The sequence below is a fragment of the Ascidiella aspersa genome, chromosome 9 (genome assembly GCF_963924565.1).
Source record: "Ascidiella aspersa chromosome 9, kaAscAspe10.2, whole genome shotgun sequence".
Taxonomy (NCBI): domain Eukaryota; kingdom Metazoa; phylum Chordata; class Ascidiacea; order Phlebobranchia; family Ascidiidae; genus Ascidiella; species Ascidiella aspersa.
The window spans coordinates 22008410-22030279 of NC_139455.1; the positions used below are offsets into that span (position 1 = coordinate 22008410).

Here is a 21870-nt window from a genome sequence, read left to right on the forward strand (position 1 = left end):
CACGGTACAGTTCGCGTCACATTGCTAATATGACAGCTCTCACATGGCAAATTTGTATGGAATTTTGGCTCGCAAGGTTGCATTCACTTTAACATTTAACCCTACAGTGCAAAATGCTTTAATACTTCACTGCAGTGCTCTAATTCTTGTTTATGCTAACTTTATTTGCTGATATGAAGATTTTACAATTTGAAAGGCAAAACTGTCTGCTTGCAAAATAAAAATTACATTTACAAGAAAAAAGAGTTGTACAATGGTTGATGTGCATCCTGTCTAGCTTTGAAAAAAGCAGTAACTTCAAAAAATGTAAAATATAATTGGAAAATTTTACGTATTTTTTTCTTTGTCGAGGCTTGCTGGTTAAGGTTAAAATTACCATGAAACACGCATAACAGCTCATTAGCAATTCAAACCTAGTATTTTCAGATTATTTTATGGAATTTACTGTAATTTTGTAAAATAAAGTTTGTGAAACCAATGCTACCAAAAAACCTATGTTCCGGCACACTCATATAAACAAGAGACTATATATGCATTCTAAAACTAATAAACTGGTTTTTACTTACGAATGACCCAAATTCGCTTTGGAAATCGTTTATTAGTGATCATACGATTGCATAATCATTCAACGCCGGGCGCAAAAAGCCACAAAAACAAATATGGAAAGGGGGGAGTATTTGACATTGGTTAATCGATTTCCAAGTGAAACCAAACAAAAGAATGAAGGAAAGGGTAAAACCTAACGAAGAGAGTAAAGGGAAATTTTTACAAGAGTGTTTTTTGGTGTTGCTATACGAAAGTTAATAATAACAATGCGGCATGTGCTAGCTTTGTGCGCATGTAGAATTTTGCATTAATAGAAAGTTGTAATAAACTACATTAACGAATTGCGCGAAAAGCGGTCAAAATATGACGTCACGTAGTGAACTACGTAATAGTAACATCAAATAACAAAACCAACTGAAAAAAGTTTTTTCTTAGTTAACATGAGGAAAAAGGCGATGAGAAAAAGAATTACTTGTCTTTTTGGTTTAGGTGTTAACTGGATAATTTCGTGAATTGAAAACTAACCGTTCGTTCCACAGTAATTTATACTAATACACACAAGTAAAAATGGCTAAAAAACACCCACTTTTACGTTATAAATAGTTTTGTTTTTCCAAAGAAGTTCACATTGAATTATATTAATAAAAAATGTTTATTTGAATTAATCGCGAGTTAAAAAAAATATATAACTACTAAAATGTACGCAAATTGTTTTTAGAAATCTCGTTTGCGAACTTTATATTAGCGACCACTAAAATCGCCGAAAACAAAATCGATAATATAGACCAGGCCAAGATTATTCTATAGGTCTTCGGTGATAAAAAAAAAGGTAAATAAATAGCGATTAAGTTGAAACTTACTCCATATTGAGTACAAAGGACCTCGCAGGTATATTTTGCCAGAGCGTTAAAGGGTGTTTATTGTTTAGTAAGAAAACTTATAACGACCTAGCCAGCATATACTAGTGTGTTTGAATAAGGATAAACGGTTAAATGCACGAATAACACCCAAAATATTAGAAACAAACAGAAAAATATTTCTTGAATTACCCGCAACACGTTTTGTCTTAAGATAAAGCAAAAAAGAGCAACGAACAGAGCAACCTTAAAGCAGATACAGTTCGTTTCGTCACTAGTTGGTCACTATTTAACAGTTATACCTTCAGCATGTTCGATAATTGCATACCGGATGTATCATATATTCCATACTTTATGTTTTATTCCAAAATGAATCGAGGAATTTAGAGAAAAAGTTGGGCCTCCGATAGCAATAAGATAATTGAGCTAGGAAACTATGAAATAAAATCGGGGCTTAACCGCGTTATTTAATCGTTATCCACTTTAACTTCAAAAGAAAAGAACCTTGGTTTAGTAATTATTTAATTTTAGCACGGGTGTATTAACCTGGTGCGTTGGACCGCCTACAATTTTATTAATCAAGTATCGGGCAACTACCGATATAAGACGACTTAAGTATCGGAAGAGAACCGATGTTTACCCCCCCATAATATCAACCGAACTGAAAGGAAAATCCGGGGAAACCCCCTTGCCCCTGTTGCTGGCGGTGGCCCCCGCCGTGCCCGAATCCTTCGTGACCCCCGTCTGCACGAAAAAATAAGAAATTAAAATAAGGCACTGAACACAAATCGCTACAAATGCGATGAACAACTTTGAGGGTTAACCTTGCACGAAGAAAAGTTAGGGAACGCTAGAGTTAGTGGACAAAAATTTGGAGCTTTGGAGCATAATGGTTGGGGATTGCAGTAAGACGTAGTAAGAATATCCAAAGTCTATACAGAAGTAGGTACTTTTTGAACGTTTTGAATTACTCTTTATTCGTTTTCACACTTGTCAGTTGTTGAAAAATCAATAAAGAGTTTTTTGAGACGTTCAAATCCTACCCAGTTCTGTATGGGCTTCGATAAATTTATAGCATTTTTTAGAGTTGGTGAATTCTGATAAATACGATCTTTGGATTATAAATGTCAAAAAACTAAAAAGTTCATAATATCGTCAATAGAACGAAGCTTGCTTACATTTTCGGTAAATATCAATATAAACAATGCTTTTATATTGTTACTCTATAACATTTTATTGTCGGTTAAGATAGCAATTAACAAACAATTTATGTGTCCAAATTTTAAAAAGGTTAAAACTTAAGGGGTAGAAGTTAAACTAATCGACAGAATTCGACTAATAATATTGAAAAAAAAAACACTTAACCAGACAAATTAGAATTTATTTCTAACCCAAACCTTATTCAAGAATCGGAATCATAAAAATTAAAGAATAAAAAAAGGGTAGTGCAATCCACTAATTAATAAAAAGTTTAAAATGCAAAAAAATTACTACTTACGCGAGAAGTTCATCCCGGGGCCTCCCCCGCCCCCAAAGAACATCTGGAATATATTGTTGGGGTCAAAGTCCTGCATCGAGGGGCCGTCCAGGTCCTCACCCCGGTCGTACCGGTCCCTGGAGGGGAATAACCGGGGTTAGAAGGACGTGGTTATAAGAAATAATGTAAAAAAGCGAATGTTAACAAAAACGGAAAATTAGTCCAATATTATTAAACAAATACAAACTGGTAAGAAAAATAGAAAATAAAGTCAAAGATATTGTCCTACATTTGTTAGCGCCTAGGCAACTCGCAAAATTTTCAACGCCGCCATTTTTATAACAATTCGTGCAGCTTTTCAAACAAGTAACGAATAAAAAAAGGCAAAGCTTTTGAATAAAAAAAAATCAGGGGATTTGTGCGCTTCGAAAAAAAAACGCGTTTGCTCACAGGCATGTTGTTGAGTTCAGGTGGGATGATTTTGGAGAACATTTTTTGTCTTAAAATGTTTAATAAACTCATCATATCGTCCCATAACTGTCAGGATAAAATCATCGGAAAGGTTAACACAGAACACTATATGCTTTATATATTATAAACTACGCATAAAGCGCACAGTGAAATTTTGTTTATAAAATAGTTTTCTGCAAAGGTGTGACCACATAAGCCTGCTAGTATAGCATCCATTTTGAATTGAAAGTTTTTTATTATTTTTTATTTTTTATAAACTGATTGCTAATTGCAATGGAATACGATGTGTTTTAGAACGGGTATTATAAAATTAAGCGGCATCATTTTTTGATAAAGACTACTTGGCTATTAATTGGGATAAATCTGCAAGATGTTTTCATTTTTTTTTAATGTGACGATAATAAGGAAAAAACTACCTTTTCTTTCGATCGGAAAGCACAGAATAAGCCTCGCCGACCTCCTTGAACTTCTGCTCCGACGATTTCTTGTCCTCTTCGCTCGCGTTCGCGTGACGATCTGATGACGAAACAATTACGTCACGCACTACGCCACTTAAAAATGGTGTAGGTTAAAGTTACAGCGCATATCGTGAAGCAGCCAGACAATTTTCCCAGGATAGTGAGTTCGAGTCCCAGCAAAGCAATGTTTTATGTCGTACTGTTTGCCGATGCCGTGCTGCTTGATTTTAATCATGTTAAGAAACATTTAAAAAAAGAAAAAAATAACGATTAAAATCACGCATTGACAGATAGTTAGATTTCGACAAATTAAATCCTAAAAAAACTGCTCTTTGAATCAAATGAAGTAAGATTCGAAAATTAAAATTATTTTGTCAACACAACACATGGTTTTGTAAATTCGCTGGAAATTTGTGTTAACCATTTTGAAACAGTAATGTCAAACGTTGTTTTTTCTACACTTACACGTGTGATGAACCTCCGCTCAATATATATTAAAAAACAAAGTATTTTTTTATTCTTGCGCATGGCCCGATGCTTTTTAGAGCCAAGACATAAATTTAAAATCGGCTTGATTGATGATCGTTTTTATCTGATTTAAAAACTGAAAACAGGTGGCACTGCTGACAAATTGCATGTTCCAAAAATACTGAAAATAAGTTATTCTGTCACGTTTCGGCCAACTATACAGGAAGCCTTCGTTAGAAAAGTAACACACCACGCCAGGCCCAGGGCGTTGGACGAACAAATAAAATACCAGAAGAATTTGTTTTTCAGTATATAGTATGCCTGGTAGCAACAGCATAGTTATTGCATGTTACTGTTGGCGAGTTTTGCACAACCGTGCATCTTCAAGTTCATAGTGAGAACTATATACGTGTAAATTGTTTGTCGGTTAAAAACCGTGTATTTTTACCCGGGTGATGCACCAGCGCTTGTTTTCTGTATGCCTTCTTGATCTGGTCGTCACTTGCATCTTTGCTCACTCCCAGGATCTTGTAGTAATCTTTCCTCTTGCTCCTCTTCAGTTGGACTTCGGCCTCCTTCAGAAGTTGCTGGTTTTCTGGAGTGGATATAATATTAGGAACGTAACGCGGGAATGGTTTAAGATGGGGGTCAGCAATTTGTTTTCTTTGAAGGCCGGAAAATTCCTAAGAACTTGCGATGGCGGACTGGATATAAAATTTAGAAAACAAATTAAGTTAAAAGTTTGGTCTTCATCATATTTGACTTATTTCTTGCAAATCAAAGAAAAGATGAAAAAAAGCTAGTCAGAAGTTTATAAATCTTGTCTTCATCACCTTTGACCTAATTCTAACAAGACATATGAATTATAAAGAAAATTAGTCAGAATTTAACAGGAAATGTAGTTTGGTTTTTAATTTCATGATAATTCAGCTGAGTTTTGCATTCGATAAACATTTCCGGTAATAAAGTATTAAAAAGCGGTTCCCTTATGCGTTTTTAAATTCACTTCTGGTTTTCTTTGTACGCACCACTAATGCGTCGCGTGGCACTGTTCAAAACAGGGGTGGGCAAACTGCAGTTCGCGAGCCGCATGCGGCTCTCCGGTAGGTTTTTTGTGGCTCTTCTAGTTGAATAGTAAATTTATAAAATATCGTAAAGGTTACCAAGAGTACTGTTTATAAACGTTTCTCTCTTTTTATTTTCTTTATTTAGGCCAGCATTTCGTTTATGACGTAACACTAGACATAAAGAGTCGGAAAAGTTGTTTAACAAAAGACTGATATTAATAAATATTGTGCGTGCTATTTTGCTATTACCGTTATTATTATTGTGTTGATTATGACCATTTTGTAATATTACAATTCTGTTATTATTGCGGCTGGCCTTGCATTATTTACCGTTTTTGTATTAAAATAATTTTGAGGCTCTTTGGTGCTTGTATTTTCTGCAAACGGCTCTTCCATTAAATACATTTTGCCCACCCCTGGTTAAGATCGACAACTAAATTTTATTGATAGAAACGATGTGTTGCTCGCGAGTTTCTTTCATTTTTTCCTTTGTGTTTTTTCTATTCAATGTACTACGAGCGTAGGTGTCATTCACCCCGAAGAAGGCGATTTGAATAGGTTGCCGAAACGTTGGTTAACCATTAGAATTACTAGAGAGTTGTTTTTAATTATTATAGACGATGTTGGTAAGTTGGAGGATAAAAGTCCTTTAAATACAACATTTTACAAACTGTACACCATATTCTCAAATTGGAGCAATCAGTTTTTCTTGGCACTTACCCCTTGTCCGGTTTAACTGAACAATTGTTAATTAGGGATAGAACTAGGGTATTTGCAATTTAAAAGGGGTCCAACTACATTGGTATTAAAGATTTACAAGGCTTTAAATACTGTAGTAACTTTTTTCATTTATTACTGTTATAACATTCATTACTGTAGTAACTTTTTTACAAACGATTCCTAATATTCTCAAATTGGTGCAATCATGTTTTCTTGGCACTTACCCCTTGTCCGGTTTTGCTGCAAAAGTTTGTGATATTGTTGGACGGCTTCCTCGTACATTTCCAGGTCCATGTAACTGGAAAGCAACACAGATTAGGTAAAACTTTGTGAACTCGATGCTTTGCTACTGAGAGTCTGTAGAAAGCTGAACGTGGGCGAAACAATACTCAGGTCAAATTGTTTAGATTGGTGTGAACACATATCGTCACGCTCATAACCAAATTGCCGAAGTAATTTTTTTATGATTTTCAAAGTTTTTGATTCAGTCATTCCTTGTTACCATCACCATCCATAGCAAAAGTGCTTGGATCCTTTTTAGGTCATTTCCCACTCGTTTGTGCAAAAAAATGACTTAGGCACTTTTTCTATGGATGGGGATGCTAACAAGGAGTTTCAAAGTTTTTGATTCAGTCATTCCTTGTTACCATCACCATCCATAGAAAAAGTGCTTGGATCCTTTTTAGGCATTTCCCACTCGCTTGTGCAAAAAAATGACTTAGGCACTTTTTCTAAGGATGGAGATGGCAACAAGGCGTGACTTAGGCAAAAACTCTGAAAATCATAAAAAAAATGACTTAGGCAATTTGATTATGAGCGTGACGATATTAGAAAACCACAAACTTATGCGCAAACTTAATCGAGACCACTTTATTACCAATTTAAAAAATCATATTCCACGACACATTTTTATTCGAAGAGTGTTTTCCATCAGTCGGTCTATTTGAAAAACAAATCTTGTTAAAATTTGTGTCAAAACATTTCCGGGTCTAAATGAAAGAGTGAATCTGTGAATAAAGAAAACAGTTCCTCTAAAGTTTTCAACACATTTTGGAATATTTTCTCATGGTGATTAGGAATGACCGATAATATCGGATCGGAGCCGATACCGATGCCAAGTGGTGGTATCTGTACGATACTAGGGTGGTATCGGTGCCGATCCGATACTATATTAATATAAGGAGTTTAAGCTTGGAGTTGAAATCCAAAGCAGAAATTTTATACTTGAAAGATGAATTTATCAAAAAAGTAAAATAATGGTCAATAACTATAAATAAAATAACTTCTCAGCGATGAAGCAAATTGATACGTCCAGTAACCTAAAAAAATTACCTTGGAACGTTTGAATTTAACCTATGCACCGGTGTAAGCATATTAATGACGTAATTTGGTATCAGATCGCGATAATTTTCGTCTAAAATATCGAAGTAAAATATCAAGTAATGGACATGCCTACTGGTAATATGTGGCCCATGCTACATCGCCACTTTAACTAGCAACTTTTCCATAAAGTTGTTTTACGGAATTTACACAATCGTAACAGATTGGCACGGCAGTTTCAAAACAGCTGTTACGCATTTCAATATCCAGGAGGGTTTGCATGTCCTGTCTATACCAGCAGTAGAAAAATAGGGCGAAGACATCACAGAACAGTCGTTCACTTACCACTTAGCTCTTCTTTGAAGGGCTTTGTGATAATGTGGGTCGAGTTCTAGAGCCATGTTGCAATCGTCCAACGCCTCTTGGTACTTTTTTAACTGAAAATAAAGATTAAACTTGATAACTCACAGTACGGGTTTTTTTCAGGCTAAGGGGGGATATTGATATTTATCGGTAACTGCAATCATAGTTATTAAAAAATGCTAAATGCGAGTTTTTTTTTCTATTGATTTTACACAAAGTACAGCTAAGATTTTTTTGGGTTTTAATTTAGAAGTTTTGGGACGTTTCATGTAGAATAAGCGGTTAAATACGACCATGTGCCAATAAATGGCACAGTTGAATTTTTAGTGCTGAGCACATATAATCTAACTAACCACACTTCAACCTATTTAATTTAAAATCTCAGTAAAAACAATTTTAATAAACATATATATCTTATAAACACAAACAAATATAATTCAATTATGAAATGCATCTGCTTAAACGAACAACCGTTCTAACTGTTATAATATTTATTTAATAATAAGAAGGCGTACCTAACGTTAACTTCCTGATAACATTTTAACGTTTGCCAGAGAATTGGGATTACCTCACGACCCAACTCAACCCAACCCATCAATTTCAAGGTTTAGTAAAACTGTAATGATTTAAGAACATCTATGTGAGTTTGCAAAGTCAAGCAAAAATCCTCCAGACCTTCCCACTGACGAGGGCTCGGTTGCAGAAGAGTTTAGCGTTGGTCTTTCGGTTGTTAGGGTCGACCGCCAGTGCCTCACTGTACAGTTCTAACGCCTTGGTCACCTTGCCCAGTTTAAACGCTTGATTGCCTTCTTCTTTTTTGCGCGAGAGAAGCTTCGCTTTCTGCAAAAAAATAAACATGTATGAATGAATAAAAAATATTTGGGTGTACATATATTTCCGAGAGTTGCGTTTTGCTGTGCGCGATGAAATAACATTCCGTTTGAACGTGGAAGAAAGTTTACACTTTCTTTTTAGTATGAGACATTGCGTTGAGGTCTATTCATTATTATTCGGGATGTCCGACACATGACATTTTATTTCGATACGGATTCTCAATACTTTGGACAAAAAGCATCACGATCTAATGTGCTAAAACACGCAAAATAGAAAAAATTTAACTGTTTAATAAGGTGTTTTGTCCAGGTTATAGGTCAAAAGTTTATGTAGATTGAGGAAGGTTATTTACCTTAAGTGGTTAACCTTCTATTGTTTGATTAATTTGCCTTTTGAGGTGGAAAATGCTGTGTTGGATTGCAAAAAATCAATTTTAATGTGGTACCAGGATACTGACAATTGGCTTTGGGTATTGGCTTCAATCCGAATTAATTTTATCGGACATTTGAAATTAGCATGGCGTGGAAAGTAGTAACCAAAGCTGGAAAAGTGGTTCCTAAGTTAAGATCCAGTAACTCGAATCTTTGACATGGACACTTTTTTACACTTTCTTTTTTTTCAAGATACTTTTGTTTTTTTTGCGATGAATCATTATCTGTTTTAAGAAACTAGGGGCTTTCCAATATAATGTTGAATACATTGTAAATATATGGTACAGCGACTAAATTATTTTTAATACAGTTTGTTAAGTATTGACAATGTGGTTTTGGTCAAATCGGATGATTTGGACAGTTTTAAATGCTTCTTATAAATACCTTAAGGTTTTGTCTTGCGTTTTGATGGTCTGGTGAGAGTTTAAGGGCATGAGTAAAGAAGGTCACAGCTTTATCTATGTTGTCATCATAGTACAAACAAATCCCTCGAATATAAACGGCATCGGCGTTCATTTTGTCCGTTCGTAAGATGTCTCTGAAAAAATCACGGTAAAGCTGACAATTTGATAAATGTCAAAAAAAGCAAAAATGGGCTAAAAATCAACTTAACAAGACTTTACAAATTAAAAGGTTTTAAATCTAAAAAAACGTTTGCAATTCTGTAGGGTAAAATATTTACATTGAGTCAGTGAATTGCTTTAAAAAAAAGAAAATTGACTTTAAGTAAAAATAAATCAGGATATAACTTAACAACGAGCTTACAAAGCGATGTTTTGTGCTTCGTCATATTTCCCCATCAGTGCAAGATTCTCGCCTTGCATTACTCTGTATCTTGTGCACGCAGGTGATATTTTCGACGCACTCCTCATGTAATATTCTACCTGGAAAGGAAAACAACAAAGTATTCAGCATAACTTTGGCTGGTTATATAGTGGCCAAACATAACAGTGGAAAAACTATGCAGTATTTATGGTTTGTTAACTGGCTAATGGAGCAAAACTTGGTTAAATAAAAACAGAAAAAGGTGGTTGGTGTTTTAGACAAAAAAATGCGATCACCGAACATTTTGAGAGGACAACAAAAGTTATAGAGAATAAACAGAGATTTTAACAAATTTAAATTTTGGAAACATTCATACAAAATTTAATTTTTTTTACCAAATAAAGGTTAAGCACTCAGTTTTTTTCTATGCGCATAGTGGAAAGATTGCTTTTACACCTCTGCCAGAATAAGGTCATGAAGATTTTTTCACTCTAAACATAAGATATATACTTGTCTGTAGTCTTTCATGTCAGCAGCAGTCTTGGCTTGTTCTTCGTACTGGTGTAACATCCGGGCATGTCGCACCTATAAAACATCTTTTTTTAATTTGCTGCTAAAAAGCTACAGACTAACCTATGCTTGAGTATAATATTTGTTGTTTTTTGGAATGGACTGAACAAATGAAAAAAAAATGCCGGTTTTAATAATACTTTATTAAATGTGCACATAGTAAAAACACAACAAGATACAATCAAAAAAATATTATCTTTTACACAAAACCAAGCAATAACACTGTTGACACTCTGGCATGTAAGTCTTTTAAGTAACAGTAAAATGAACAAGTAATAACAGCAAATTTAAAAAGCACTTTAACAGCCGTTAAATCAATAATAATCAGAGTTAGTCAACAAACCAAAAATACACAACTAGAAACAACAAACCAAAAATACACAACACTATATATTGGTGGATACATAGAATCTTAATATTGCAAATATTTCAGTTTTGTTAAACAAAGTCCCACGGCTACTGTTCAAATTCTTCGACATTTCTGTATTTTCCATCTTTACAGCGAATCCATTTCTTTTTCTTTCCATTAACGATGAGCGGCTCTTTTGCCTTTTTCCCTTCTTGTGCCCTCTCTTCTCTTTCTTTGAAATCTTGCTCGATTTCTTTCCCGATCACTTGATTGATCGCGTCCATGCTTTCTGCCACTAGGTCGTGAACCTCCTCTATTATTTCATCACTAGTGGGAACCAGAGAGCTTTCCCACTTTGATATCTGACGAGATTACGTTATCATCATTTACTAAATTAATTTCACTTTTATGACAAATCGCTGCAAAATCTGTTTACACCATCATCAATATTGTGTTATTTTACACAATTCTAAACTTGTCAGTGATATTAGGAATAATAAATTTAAAAGCGAAAAAGGTCAAGTAGATCGACATCATCTTGATTTAAGATGTTTTGATACGAGCTTGTATCATCTTAAGTTAATGTGACGAGAAACCCTCAGTCCTTTTTGGCTTTGTAATTTATTGTCAAGCTACATTACAGATCCGTGCACAGTGTACCCAATTTGGATATACTTTACAAAATGCTCCCTCTAAATGATTTAACCTGCTTCATATGAAAACAAAATAAAATTGGACAAAATGTACAAGATGGTTTAAACTTACAAAGTTTGGCACCTCTTGCTGTATTTATAAGCTATAATTGGTTTTAATTGGATGTCAGACTGCATTCTGCAATTAGAAAACAGGAAGAACACAAACAAATAGGTCAACCTCGCAAATAATAAAACTGCATTCTCCAAATACATGCTTTTTACATGCTACCAGGCTCAAACTTTTCTGTCTCAGTGACACAAGCTGTCATTATCAGCCATATGAGTAAAAATATTAATTACACTCTCTTCGCTTTAATATTTATGGGTAAAAATAAAATGCGACACATTCTTCTTGAAATCCAGCCATGACTTCTCAATCCTGATTAGGCTATCTGAATCCTGTAATAGCTTTTCCAGTGGCACTAGTGGCATTATATGATTATAAATCAATGACAACTTTATGAACACATGGGTTTTGTATATAGATTTGTAATAAATGAAAGAGTCTACAATAATTTTGCCACAAATAATGTGTACATTCTTCAAAAGTTCACACCACAGAAAAGTTAAACCTCTTCTGCAATAAGGTATACACAGAAAGAATTACCATACATTAACATTTTAACATGCACTCTTAAAAAATACAGCAAAATGCTTGGTTTTACAGACCTCAGCCATGATGGCACTGTCACTGCTTGGATCAAGGTCTTTGGCAGTTTGAAGTGCAATCAACGCCGCTTGTGCACTTCCTAGAGCTATATGGCACTTTGCTTCACGGATGTATGCCTGAAAACACAAATTAAAAGCACTTACACACTTTTGATTAATTAAACTTAATTTAACAAACTACTAAAAAAAATTCATAGTATATCAAATTTCTTTGCTGGCAACTGTATTTTCTGAGGACTTTTTTTATTCCAGTCTGGAAACACAAAATACACAAAATCATTGAAATAGTATAAATCCTATTAAATATAGAAAACATTTTTAAATCATTCAAGTTAGTTTAAAATATTACTTAAAAAAAATACAGACTATCAATTTGTTTAGCTGGCATTACAGAAATAACTGTAAAATGTATATTCAGATGACTTGCAAGCTCATTTTAATTTTCTATTTTGATGAGTATCAATAAATTATGGAATAAATAAACAAAATGGTACATTTGTATATGGTACCAGTTTTACACAAGCCGCTTACTTTTGCGAAGGTGTTGTCAATTTTTAGAGCAGTCCTGGCATCTTTCAAGGCTTCTTTGTAGGACAGCTGCATCATAAGAGCGGCACTTCTGTTGCTGTAGTAACTCACTGTTTCTGGACTGTATTCTGAAGAAAATGAACAATGGTAAAATTACAAAAAAAATAATACTTTAACTTTATTAGATGAGTAGCCCTATAAGAATATATTTTTAAAAAAACAAGCACTTTTTTGTTAGTTTTAAGACTTTACCTATTGCTTTGGTATAATGTTTAATCGCTGTCGAGTAATCTTTCTTTTTGTAGAATTGGTTTCCTTTGTCTTTCTCCAACTCTGCCAATCTGAAAAAAGTAACCTTAAAAAAAATCTAATTTGGCTAGCCTACAGAAATGTGAATTAAAAATTTAAAAAACATACTGATCTTAAAATAGGAATTTGTTAGTGGACATACATAGATTTAAAAAAAGTTTTTTAGTAAAATGATATTTTCAAGTTTTTTAATAAAATTATAACACACCGATTTCAAAGGATATTGAAGTGTTAAACTTACTCTTTTTTATCTATTTCTACCATTTCTTCCACCTCCATTTCGTCACTTTCTTCATTTTCACCCATGCCGTTAATTGTAGGGTCGACACTTGAATCTTCCATCATGGTACAAGCCATTAACGCACTAATTTCTAAAGACCAGAGTTTGCTAAATTGAACTCACTTTAAAATATATTATAGGCTGTTGTTTGTGTTCGGTAAAAACTACTAAATATATTCTTAAATCTCTTCAATCTATTTAGTTTGGAGTAATTTTACAATAAAAGCCCTTTCTGGCATATTTATGGTAGACTTTTGTCGTAGGATGACCAAGGTTATATAATGTGTAGTCTGGGAGCTAACGCATTTATAATGATGGGCTTTTCGTTTACTGTAGTAAAAAAGAAATAAATAATAAATAAAATTTTGCGTGTTTAAATTAAAAACGTTATTTAAAAAAAGAGAACCAATAAGGATAATTAAGTTGATGTTGTTTTATAAGTTTTCTGCGAATTTTTCACGGATATAGACTAAGGGGCCTCTCCAGGAATGTTTAGCTGGAAATTTCCGGAATTTCTCGCGAATTAACAATCCCGAATCCCGGGAATTTTCTTTTATAATCCTGATTATTCGGCAACATATTAAAAATTGAAAAAATTGTCATTTTTTAATAATATAAAGAAAAAAAATATTACCAAACCTATTAAAGTTGTTGCCTAAGTTGCTTTATTTGGGCTTATCAGCGAAAAAAAGTTAATTTGATTTATTTTACCAATAAAAATGCGACCTAATGTGCGTGTTTTTAAAAAAAAAACAAATAAGGATACAGCTTTTAATGCGAGAAGTTCTTGTAAGATTGTAGGAGCAATATTTACTACTGAACATAAATGAGCTTAATTAAATGTTTGTAGCTAAGATTAAGTAATTTTAAATATTATAATGACGCAAATTAGGACACGAAAATTGCGTCAGGATTCCAGGGAATTTTTATTTTTCAATGTGTGTGAAAAAAGTGAAAAAATCCGAGAAAAAGAGGAACCCTAACATAGACCAATGAACAACGTGGTTTAAAAAACTAAAATCAAAGTTGGCTATCTTGAAATATGTATTCAAATCTAAAAACCTGAACAATACTCAAAAAAGAGGACCAGCAGACCACACAACATAAAAGTCATCAGAATCTTACGAGTTCAAGAAACTAAATGAAGAAACAGTTTGGTCGAAATAGAACTTTCGATTCGTGTTAACTTTAACACCTCAAGTACAAGTACCGCCAATTATATCATAAAACCTTATGGGACAGCGTTGATCAACTATTTGTTTTAAATTATAAGAATGCAAAAAATAGGAGATGTTTTGTTTATCAAATTTAACAAATTAATATTTTGCACCTAGAAAAAAGTGTTTGTACCTTAATATAGCTATTATATTTACGACTTTTTTTTTTTTTATGTAGGCCAGAGTTTAGGTGATGAAATTAGTATTCTATGGTTAAACAGACTTATTGTTCAACTCCTGTGTCTCCTATATAAAATGATGACATATTTGATGTATTGATTTTTTTATCGCTCTGTTCTACATTAAGAAACTATTTTAAATACAAGGTAAAATATTTAGTGGAACATTATCTACCTAATCATAAAAATATCTCAAGACTTATACTTTAAGACTTTTCCTTTCGTTTGTAATTAAATTTCTATAATAATAACAGAATATTTTTTGTAATAATAACAATTTTTTTTCTTTTTTCAGAATGTTGCCCAATATTGGTCCAACATATTTCGGCAAGTTAAAAAAAAATATTTACATAATTATTCAAACAGTTTTAGGGTAAATCCCGGTGTGCAAACACGACGTTTGTGATTTCTGAACTCAAGAGCCCAAAGTCCATAGAAAGTGAAATAATACTATGAAAAAATACGCGCTCAAATGTTTCCCAAATTGCCTCATTTATAATGGGCGCTTATGGGAGCGAAATAGAAAATCATCGTTTTCAACTTTTTTCGGCAATTTTGTAAATTTTGACGACCCAATATACAAACGTATATGTATAATGGACCGAATTACGTTGAAAAATGTTACATTTGTGTGTTATATCGTACTAATTTGGTTAGATTATCGTTCGAACGAAAAGGTAGCAACTATATACAGGTTTAGACATTTTGTTAGGTAAGAAGCTATTTACCCGGATCACTAAGTAGGTAAATCGATATATAATTACAAATTAGTGCATGCTTGCTCGAGTGTGCCAGGCAAATAGCCAATAGGTACTTTTTGGTTTATTTACCCGGCTAAGAAATTTATTTAAATGAGTTAGAAATTCAATCATAAAAATAATGCAATCATAGAGGTATCTAAATATGTTCAAAATGAAACCTAGCATATTGTCTTACAGGTGATATACCCCTGTTTTTAACAGAATAATTAAAATCCTCCTGCTCCTGGACTCCCTTCTATAAGAATTTCAATATATCTTCACTGCATCCAATGGATTTTTTAAAGAAAATTATAGTTTAACCAAAAAAATGTTCAACTTTGTTTTTAAGCTACACTGTAAATGTGAAAAATAAACTTCCTTGATATTACTTTGAATATTGGTGTTTGTTTACATTCTTGAAAATGAGCCATTTTTATAAAATTATGTGTTTATGTGAAATTATAACAAATGCTTGCAATTATTGTGATTTTGTAGTTATTTATAATAATTTGTTTATTTGGTTGAAGATTAAAACTTGCCAATATAAAACACTTACCAAAGACTGTTAAGAATTGTAACTATGTGCTTGGAAAATAAAAATAAAATTTTTTTTAGTTTGTTTTATTATAAATTCCATTCTTTCACAAATAATAAAAACAATGCACAAAATAAATAATAAAAACAAAATGCAACACAAACATACTGAAAAAGGGGAAACCAAATGACTAGGCCTATAGAAGTGGTGTGGGATAAAGTCAGTTGCAACAGACTTTGTTGACAACAAGCATAGCTGGCAAAGTAAACCCACAAAATTGAAACTTCAGCTTGGTGTAGGAGAAATTAACATTGCCCTCAGACCTCAGTTGAGAAAATGTTTCCTAGTGATAGGGTCTATTTGTTCTATTACTTGATGCTTGCTTTAGCCATACCCTTGCACAGAAGTGTTGTGCTGTGCAAGTTCCACTCAGTTTAAACTTCAAAGGGCAATTTTAAATTCTTGTTCAACCAATCGCACCAATGAAACATTTTCATTACACTTTACATTAGTTTCTCATATTTTTGTGTGCATGGTTAACCAAAGTATTGAGGACGACAAATCATGATCCTGACACGACACGCTAATATCGCCTATATTTCGGCCATTTTTAGGCAAATTATATTTATTTTGATCTGAAATGTTTAGTTTGACTAGTATTAATTATTTCCACTCATCCAAATGTTTTTAATTGGTCAAAATCGTTAATAAATTGCGATTTTTTGTTTTTCCGCCATAAGCGTCGTTGTCATTTGGGAAACAAGATGGCGTCCATGTCGCTATAACTAAGAGCGAGTTAGCTGCGCAACTTGTGATTTCTATAGAGACTTTGCAAGAGCCTAGGAGCGTGACATCGCAAAGAATAAAAGAGCTGTTAAAATTCGTGTAAATTTACTGACGATCGCTTTTCCGCTGTTTCTGCTGTTTCTGCTGTTTCCGCTTAGTTAGAATGTTCGCGCGATAATCGTGACTTGCGTTTTAGAGCACATAGCATACAATCTTAAAGCTCTAGCATCTTATTTTTAATATGCTCCGCGTTTAAACGTTTGTTAGGATAGATGTGTGCGCTGCTCTGTAATCCTACCACAATTATTAAATCATTTAGGTTAGGGTGCGATGATTATTATTTTCATTATTTAACAGTAATACTTCACCCACCCTAACCTAAAACGCTAACCCGCACCCTTACCCAATTAATGTGTGTTGTGGTAGAATTCTAGACCAGTGGCTAGATTTGATTTTATACTATTTGGTAGTTATGTTTTATTTTTGTGTTATAGTATGGTTTAACAATAATTGTACTAAACTAAAATATTTTGTAGTTCAGGGTAAGTATTTGTTTTTAAATTAAAACTGTAATATCGTTTTATTTTAAGTTTACAGAATTAGTAAACCATATTGAGATTTTTTAACACAAATCACACATATGCCGTCCAAGATGGGGGGAAGTGCATCGCAGGAGGTGAAAACATTAATTAAGGATGAAATTACTGCCAATAAAGTAATGATATTCTCAAAGACAACTTGTGGATATTGCAGAATGGCGAAGCAAGTATTTGATGGTATGAATTTTGCATGGACTTTTTAATAATGTTGGAGACCAATTTTGATTATTTTTACCCATTTGCCTGAAATTAAGTTACTATGTAGATTTTTTATTAACTATACTAATTGAAAAAAGGTTTAGTTGTGTTTTCGATTATAAATAAATTTTAGAATAAAATGTTTTTTTTAATATTGGTTATTATTTTTGCATTGCGTTTGTTATTTCCTGTTACTCCTTTTTGCCCTAAATGCATCCTTATTGTATGGCTTACTTGGAGATCTATTCAGGCCCCTTGCTATTCCGACAATAATGATGATGCAGATTTGTTTTGTGTTTGGCATATTTTGTTTGTTCAATAATGCTTATCCTTATGCATGGGAAAAAATATCTACTTTGTCTTTTTAGACTAACATCATGTTCTAAAGATAAATTGTAGGATTTAAAATGATTTTGCATGAATTTGTTTAGGAATGTTATTGAAATAAAATTTCACCATAGTTAATATAAATATTGTGTTTCAAGAATTTGTAATCTAAAATAATTAGTACAATATTTTCTATTTAGATCTCAATGTACCCTATCATGTGATTGAATTGAATCAAAGAGCCGATGGAAGAGAAATCCAGTCTGAATTACAACAGATTACTGGAGCTAGCACTGTGCCAAGAGTTTTTATCAACGGAAAATGTATAGGTGGCGGCACTGAAACGAAAAAGTTTGCTCAGCAAGACAAGCTGCTGTCTTTGATAAATCCTGCTTAAAATCAACAAAGTTGTGTTTATCCTATGTAAAGATTTTTTTACTGATATACTTCAAGATATATAGATATTACACATAATGTAAGGCCTATTTTAACATATATTGTTTCTAAATAAATTGATAAATAATGCATAATTTAGTTGCCATCCAAGAGATATGTTTAACAGTTACTTTATGGCTTGGTTGTTGGTTGTTGTATTAAAAACAACACAGAAATATTCAGAAATAGTTTATATATAGTTTATAGACTTCGGGTAAATTGGGTATAAATCTAGTGACTAAAGTCACTTGTTTTTCTAGGAAATGTTCAGATTTTGGTCCTAAAAAAGATTCTATTTTAAAGTTTTAAAACAGCCTGTAATGCAATGTTACCAGAATATTTACTTTTTTCTGGGCATTTTGTTAAGAATGACAAATTTTTCAATGTTTTATTGTTTTAGCTATTAAATGTTGTTAATAAATTAACAAGTTGCCTCAAATCGACGAAAGAAGTAAAATAAATCTTGTTTTCTTGATTCGACTTACACATAATTCACTCTTTTGCAGTTCTTCAATTTCACTCTTTTGCAAACTTCTTATATATTCCCTTAAACCTCAAAAGACAACAGTAATGTTTTATTAGTTTATTAAAATAGTACAATTTCTTATTGTACTTCGGTATGTGGTCTGAATTTGTAAATTAAGAACAAAGAGAAATTTGGTGTTTGCGTTTTATTTATCTTTAACCATGTGTTGGTGGCAGTGTTGTTATTATCTGGTACTGTGTTGCTTCAAAAGTATATTCTTGTTCCGTGCTAAAAATTGCAGAGATTGTTAAAATGTTTCCAATACATAGAAACAAAAAACGCGTTATGTGGACTTTACGAAACAGCTGTGGAACTGTTAAAAAATCTTTCATCACAAGGTGGTGCGTCGGAGTTACAAAGAAATGTGTAAATCTTCTTAAAATCTGGCAAATTTTTATCTATATCTACCTGAATTGTGGATTGAATCTGATTGCAATAAGAGTAGTATCAGTTCTGTAAGATAATGGGAACTAACGTTTAACAACTTTCGTTGTGGTTTGCCTCATTTAGTTTTACTCAGGCAATACATCGATATTTGCTTGACACTGTTTTATATTGTGTTTTGTAGCTCAATACTTCTAACATTACCGTTTTATATTTTTTAGTTTACCATGCCGTATATTTAGAGCATTACCAGTTTCTAATCTTAGATCGTCGTATTTCCACTGAGTATGATTCACCTGATGTCAGATTTAACAGTGGCTACGGTTCGACTGCATACTATGAAAAAAGTAAACAACATGCAGAAATAGTGCCACTGTTAAAGAACAAAGATATTTTTGCTGAAAAGGAGGGCTCCATTCATAGTATTTACATTATACAAAGGTTTATTGGAGCGCTTTTTCCAAATCTTCTCTTTCAGACGATCGTTCATCTCATTGTGTCCGACTGCAATCGCACACGACCGATTAAAACGGCGTAACGCACTTTCATTAGTCGGAATACCATTCAACAACTTTGCCCACAGACGGCAAAGTCTTATGAATGACTATGAATGTCCGATATTTCCTATTTTATTTTTACTCATTTACCGACACTTGATATTTTGTGCAAAAATACGGCCTTACCCGACAACAAACGACATATTTACTTCTGACGAATTACCGATATTGTTGGAATCAAAACGTGGATATGTGATGTTTTAGGGCAGGAGTTATTCAACTTTTGGGCCTCTCTCCCCTTGACCCGATTTATAGCAACTCGCGCCCCCTATGCAAATAATGTTTCATAATGCAGGTATTTTTTTCAGATGTATAGAAACGCCTCATAGATAGTGCAAATGCAGGCGCTTAAATGTAAAACCTACTATTCTGCGCAAGTTGTTTTGATATCTGTGGTTTTCCTTTTTAAAATGCATCGAAGTTGTTTATTATGTCACAATTACGAATTGTATGAAGGGGAGTTGTGGATTTCTAGGTGTAAATCCATTGCCATTCCAGAAAATATGATTTTACACCTCAAAACCTATCATAGTGTGCAGGGCGCATTTTCGATTGAATTTTTTTTCAAACGCTTAGAATAGTAGTAAAAAGTGTACCATAGTACAGTGCTTCTTAAATTTTTTTAGTTTTGTTCACCCCTAGCATCTATATCTCCAGATTTCATTCACCCTTGTCTCACGATATGATAAAACTATTTAGTCTAAATATAACAGCACAAAATGACTTGTTGTTTCGATTTTTGTTAAGATCAACTCAAGCTAAGTTTTTTTTTCATTGAATATCTACAATTTTTCGAGTCTAGAAATATAAAGCCACAAAACACAGTCACCAAATTTTTGTGCTCAGTGCAAACCAACTTCACTATCACAACAAGCAAAAATAAACCCAAAAAACACTAGTTCAGTAATCGATTTACTGCAGAGCTATCATTCATTCCTGACGGTTCACCCTTATTCGCCCATTTTGGTTGGTTCACCCCTGCAAAAATTTGATTCACCCTGGGGTGAACCATTCACCAGTTTAAGAAACACTGCCATAGTAAAATGGCAATATAAATTGTTTCGAGGCTCGCCTGGCGCAATTCCCCCTGACAACACTGTGCAGTGTGTACGCCAGTGATCACTCAACCGTTGTAGCATCTGAGCCACATTTAAACAGTCGATTTTAAAAAAGATCAATAACAAATTTTAATTAATAATGATCAATAGCAAATTTAACAAACCACATCAAAGAAGGCAAAATGTTTTTCTCCTCATTTACTCTGAAACGTCCAATTTTCTTAGGCTACTAAAAAAGGAAAGCTGCCTTTAAAAGTTGTTTTGGCATCGCGGTATGTTATGTGCAGGTTTAACGTCACAAAGTAACGTAATTCAACAATTGGTCTAAAAACACCTAACCTACTGTTGTCGAGCGGACGTGTGCAAATATGCTTCTAACGCGGGAGCCGCTAAAAAGACGGTTAGGAGCCGCATGCGGTCTCAGACTCGCGGTTAAGAACCACAGGAGTAGACTATAGTAGGCTACGGTAATTCATGCTGCCATATTCAGGTCACTGGAACTGAATACAAGCAATGAAAAATTAGGATTAATTAATATCACCGAGGGAATTTAGATTAAGTTACTAAAAAGTAGTTAAAAAGAGATATTCGTGTTAGCAGACTTAGTATTCAATAATAATTCAAAACTAACTTTTTGTTTTGAGCAGTCCTTTGCACCCTTCTTGCAAAACCTTCAAGCCCCCTAAGGGCGCGCGCCCCAGTTTAAGAACCCCTGTTTTGGGGTAATCGTGTTAAAAATCGGTTAATAGTTTCGAGATTAGGTTTTAAGTTAATTACTTTTAATTTTCGATATTTTTTAGTTCTTTTCTGCAAAATATTCTTTCAGTGTATATAGTCTACTATTTGGCTGACAATCACAAAATATAGGCTATCGTATCGGCACCGATTCCCACCCTAGTATCGGAAAAGTACCTATACTACTATCTAAAGGTGTCGGGTATCTGTCCCGGTCCCATATTATCGGACATGTTCACCTTATCAACAAAGACGCGTGCGCGAAAAGCTAATGCACTCAATCACCTGTGTTTTCGAACTGAATAATTCAGGGGCGTCAATTTAGCGATGCTCCTTTTTTTGACGTATGCGCGCGACCATAGAATGGGCGTGATTATCCTAAAGGTCAGGCCGCACGGGTTGGGGTGAGAGGGAGTG

At 33.5% G+C, this 21870-nt stretch overlaps 2 protein-coding genes across 2 annotated transcripts; one reads left to right on the forward strand and one right to left on the reverse strand.

The window, feature by feature from the left end:
- Nucleotides 1-585: 585 nt before the first annotated feature.
- On the reverse strand, nucleotides 586-13294 carry LOC146133599 (dnaJ homolog subfamily C member 7-like). The gene is made up of 14 exons (XM_083396507.1): nucleotides 13139-13294; nucleotides 12841-12929; nucleotides 12592-12716; nucleotides 12061-12177; nucleotides 10288-10362; nucleotides 9778-9896; nucleotides 9397-9550; nucleotides 8423-8587; nucleotides 7730-7821; nucleotides 6289-6362; nucleotides 4726-4872; nucleotides 3768-3867; nucleotides 2902-3017; nucleotides 586-2147 (listed from the first exon to the last, which is right to left on the reverse strand). Exons 1-14 carry the CDS (start codon nucleotides 13252-13254, stop codon nucleotides 2056-2058), a joined length of 1581 nt encoding a protein of 526 aa, XP_083252633.1. The 5' UTR covers nucleotides 13255-13294; the 3' UTR covers nucleotides 586-2055.
- A 3935-nt stretch (nucleotides 13295-17229) lies between these two features.
- On the forward strand, nucleotides 17230-19101 carry LOC146133600 (glutaredoxin-2, mitochondrial-like). Its single transcript, XM_083396995.1, has 2 exons — nucleotides 17230-17410; nucleotides 17959-19101. Exons 1-2 carry the CDS (start codon nucleotides 17275-17277, stop codon nucleotides 18153-18155), a joined length of 333 nt encoding a protein of 110 aa, XP_083253121.1. The 5' UTR covers nucleotides 17230-17274; the 3' UTR covers nucleotides 18156-19101.
- Nucleotides 19102-21870: the final 2769 nt, after the last annotated feature.

Excerpts from the sequence above, each read along its gene's own strand:
- LOC146133600 (XM_083396995.1), top strand. The coding sequence starts at position 17,275 with ATGCCGTCCAAGATGGGGGGAAGTGCATCGCAGGAGGTGAAAACATTA. Across the intron at positions 17,411-17,958 it reads GGCGAAGCAAGTATTTGATG|ATCTCAATGTACCCTATCAT; the intron begins GTATGAATTTTG and ends TTTTCTATTTAG.
- LOC146133599 (XM_083396507.1), bottom strand. The coding sequence starts at position 13,254 with ATGGCTTGTACCATGATGGAAGATTCAAGTGTCGACCCTACAATTAAC. Across the intron at positions 9,897-10,287 it reads ACATGAAAGACTACAGACAA|GTAGAATATTACATGAGGAG; the intron begins GTATATATCTTA and ends TTTCCTTTCCAG. Across the intron at positions 3,868-4,725 it reads AGCGCTGGTGCATCACCCGG|ATCGTCACGCGAACGCGAGC; the intron begins GTAAAAATACAC and ends TTTCGTCATCAG.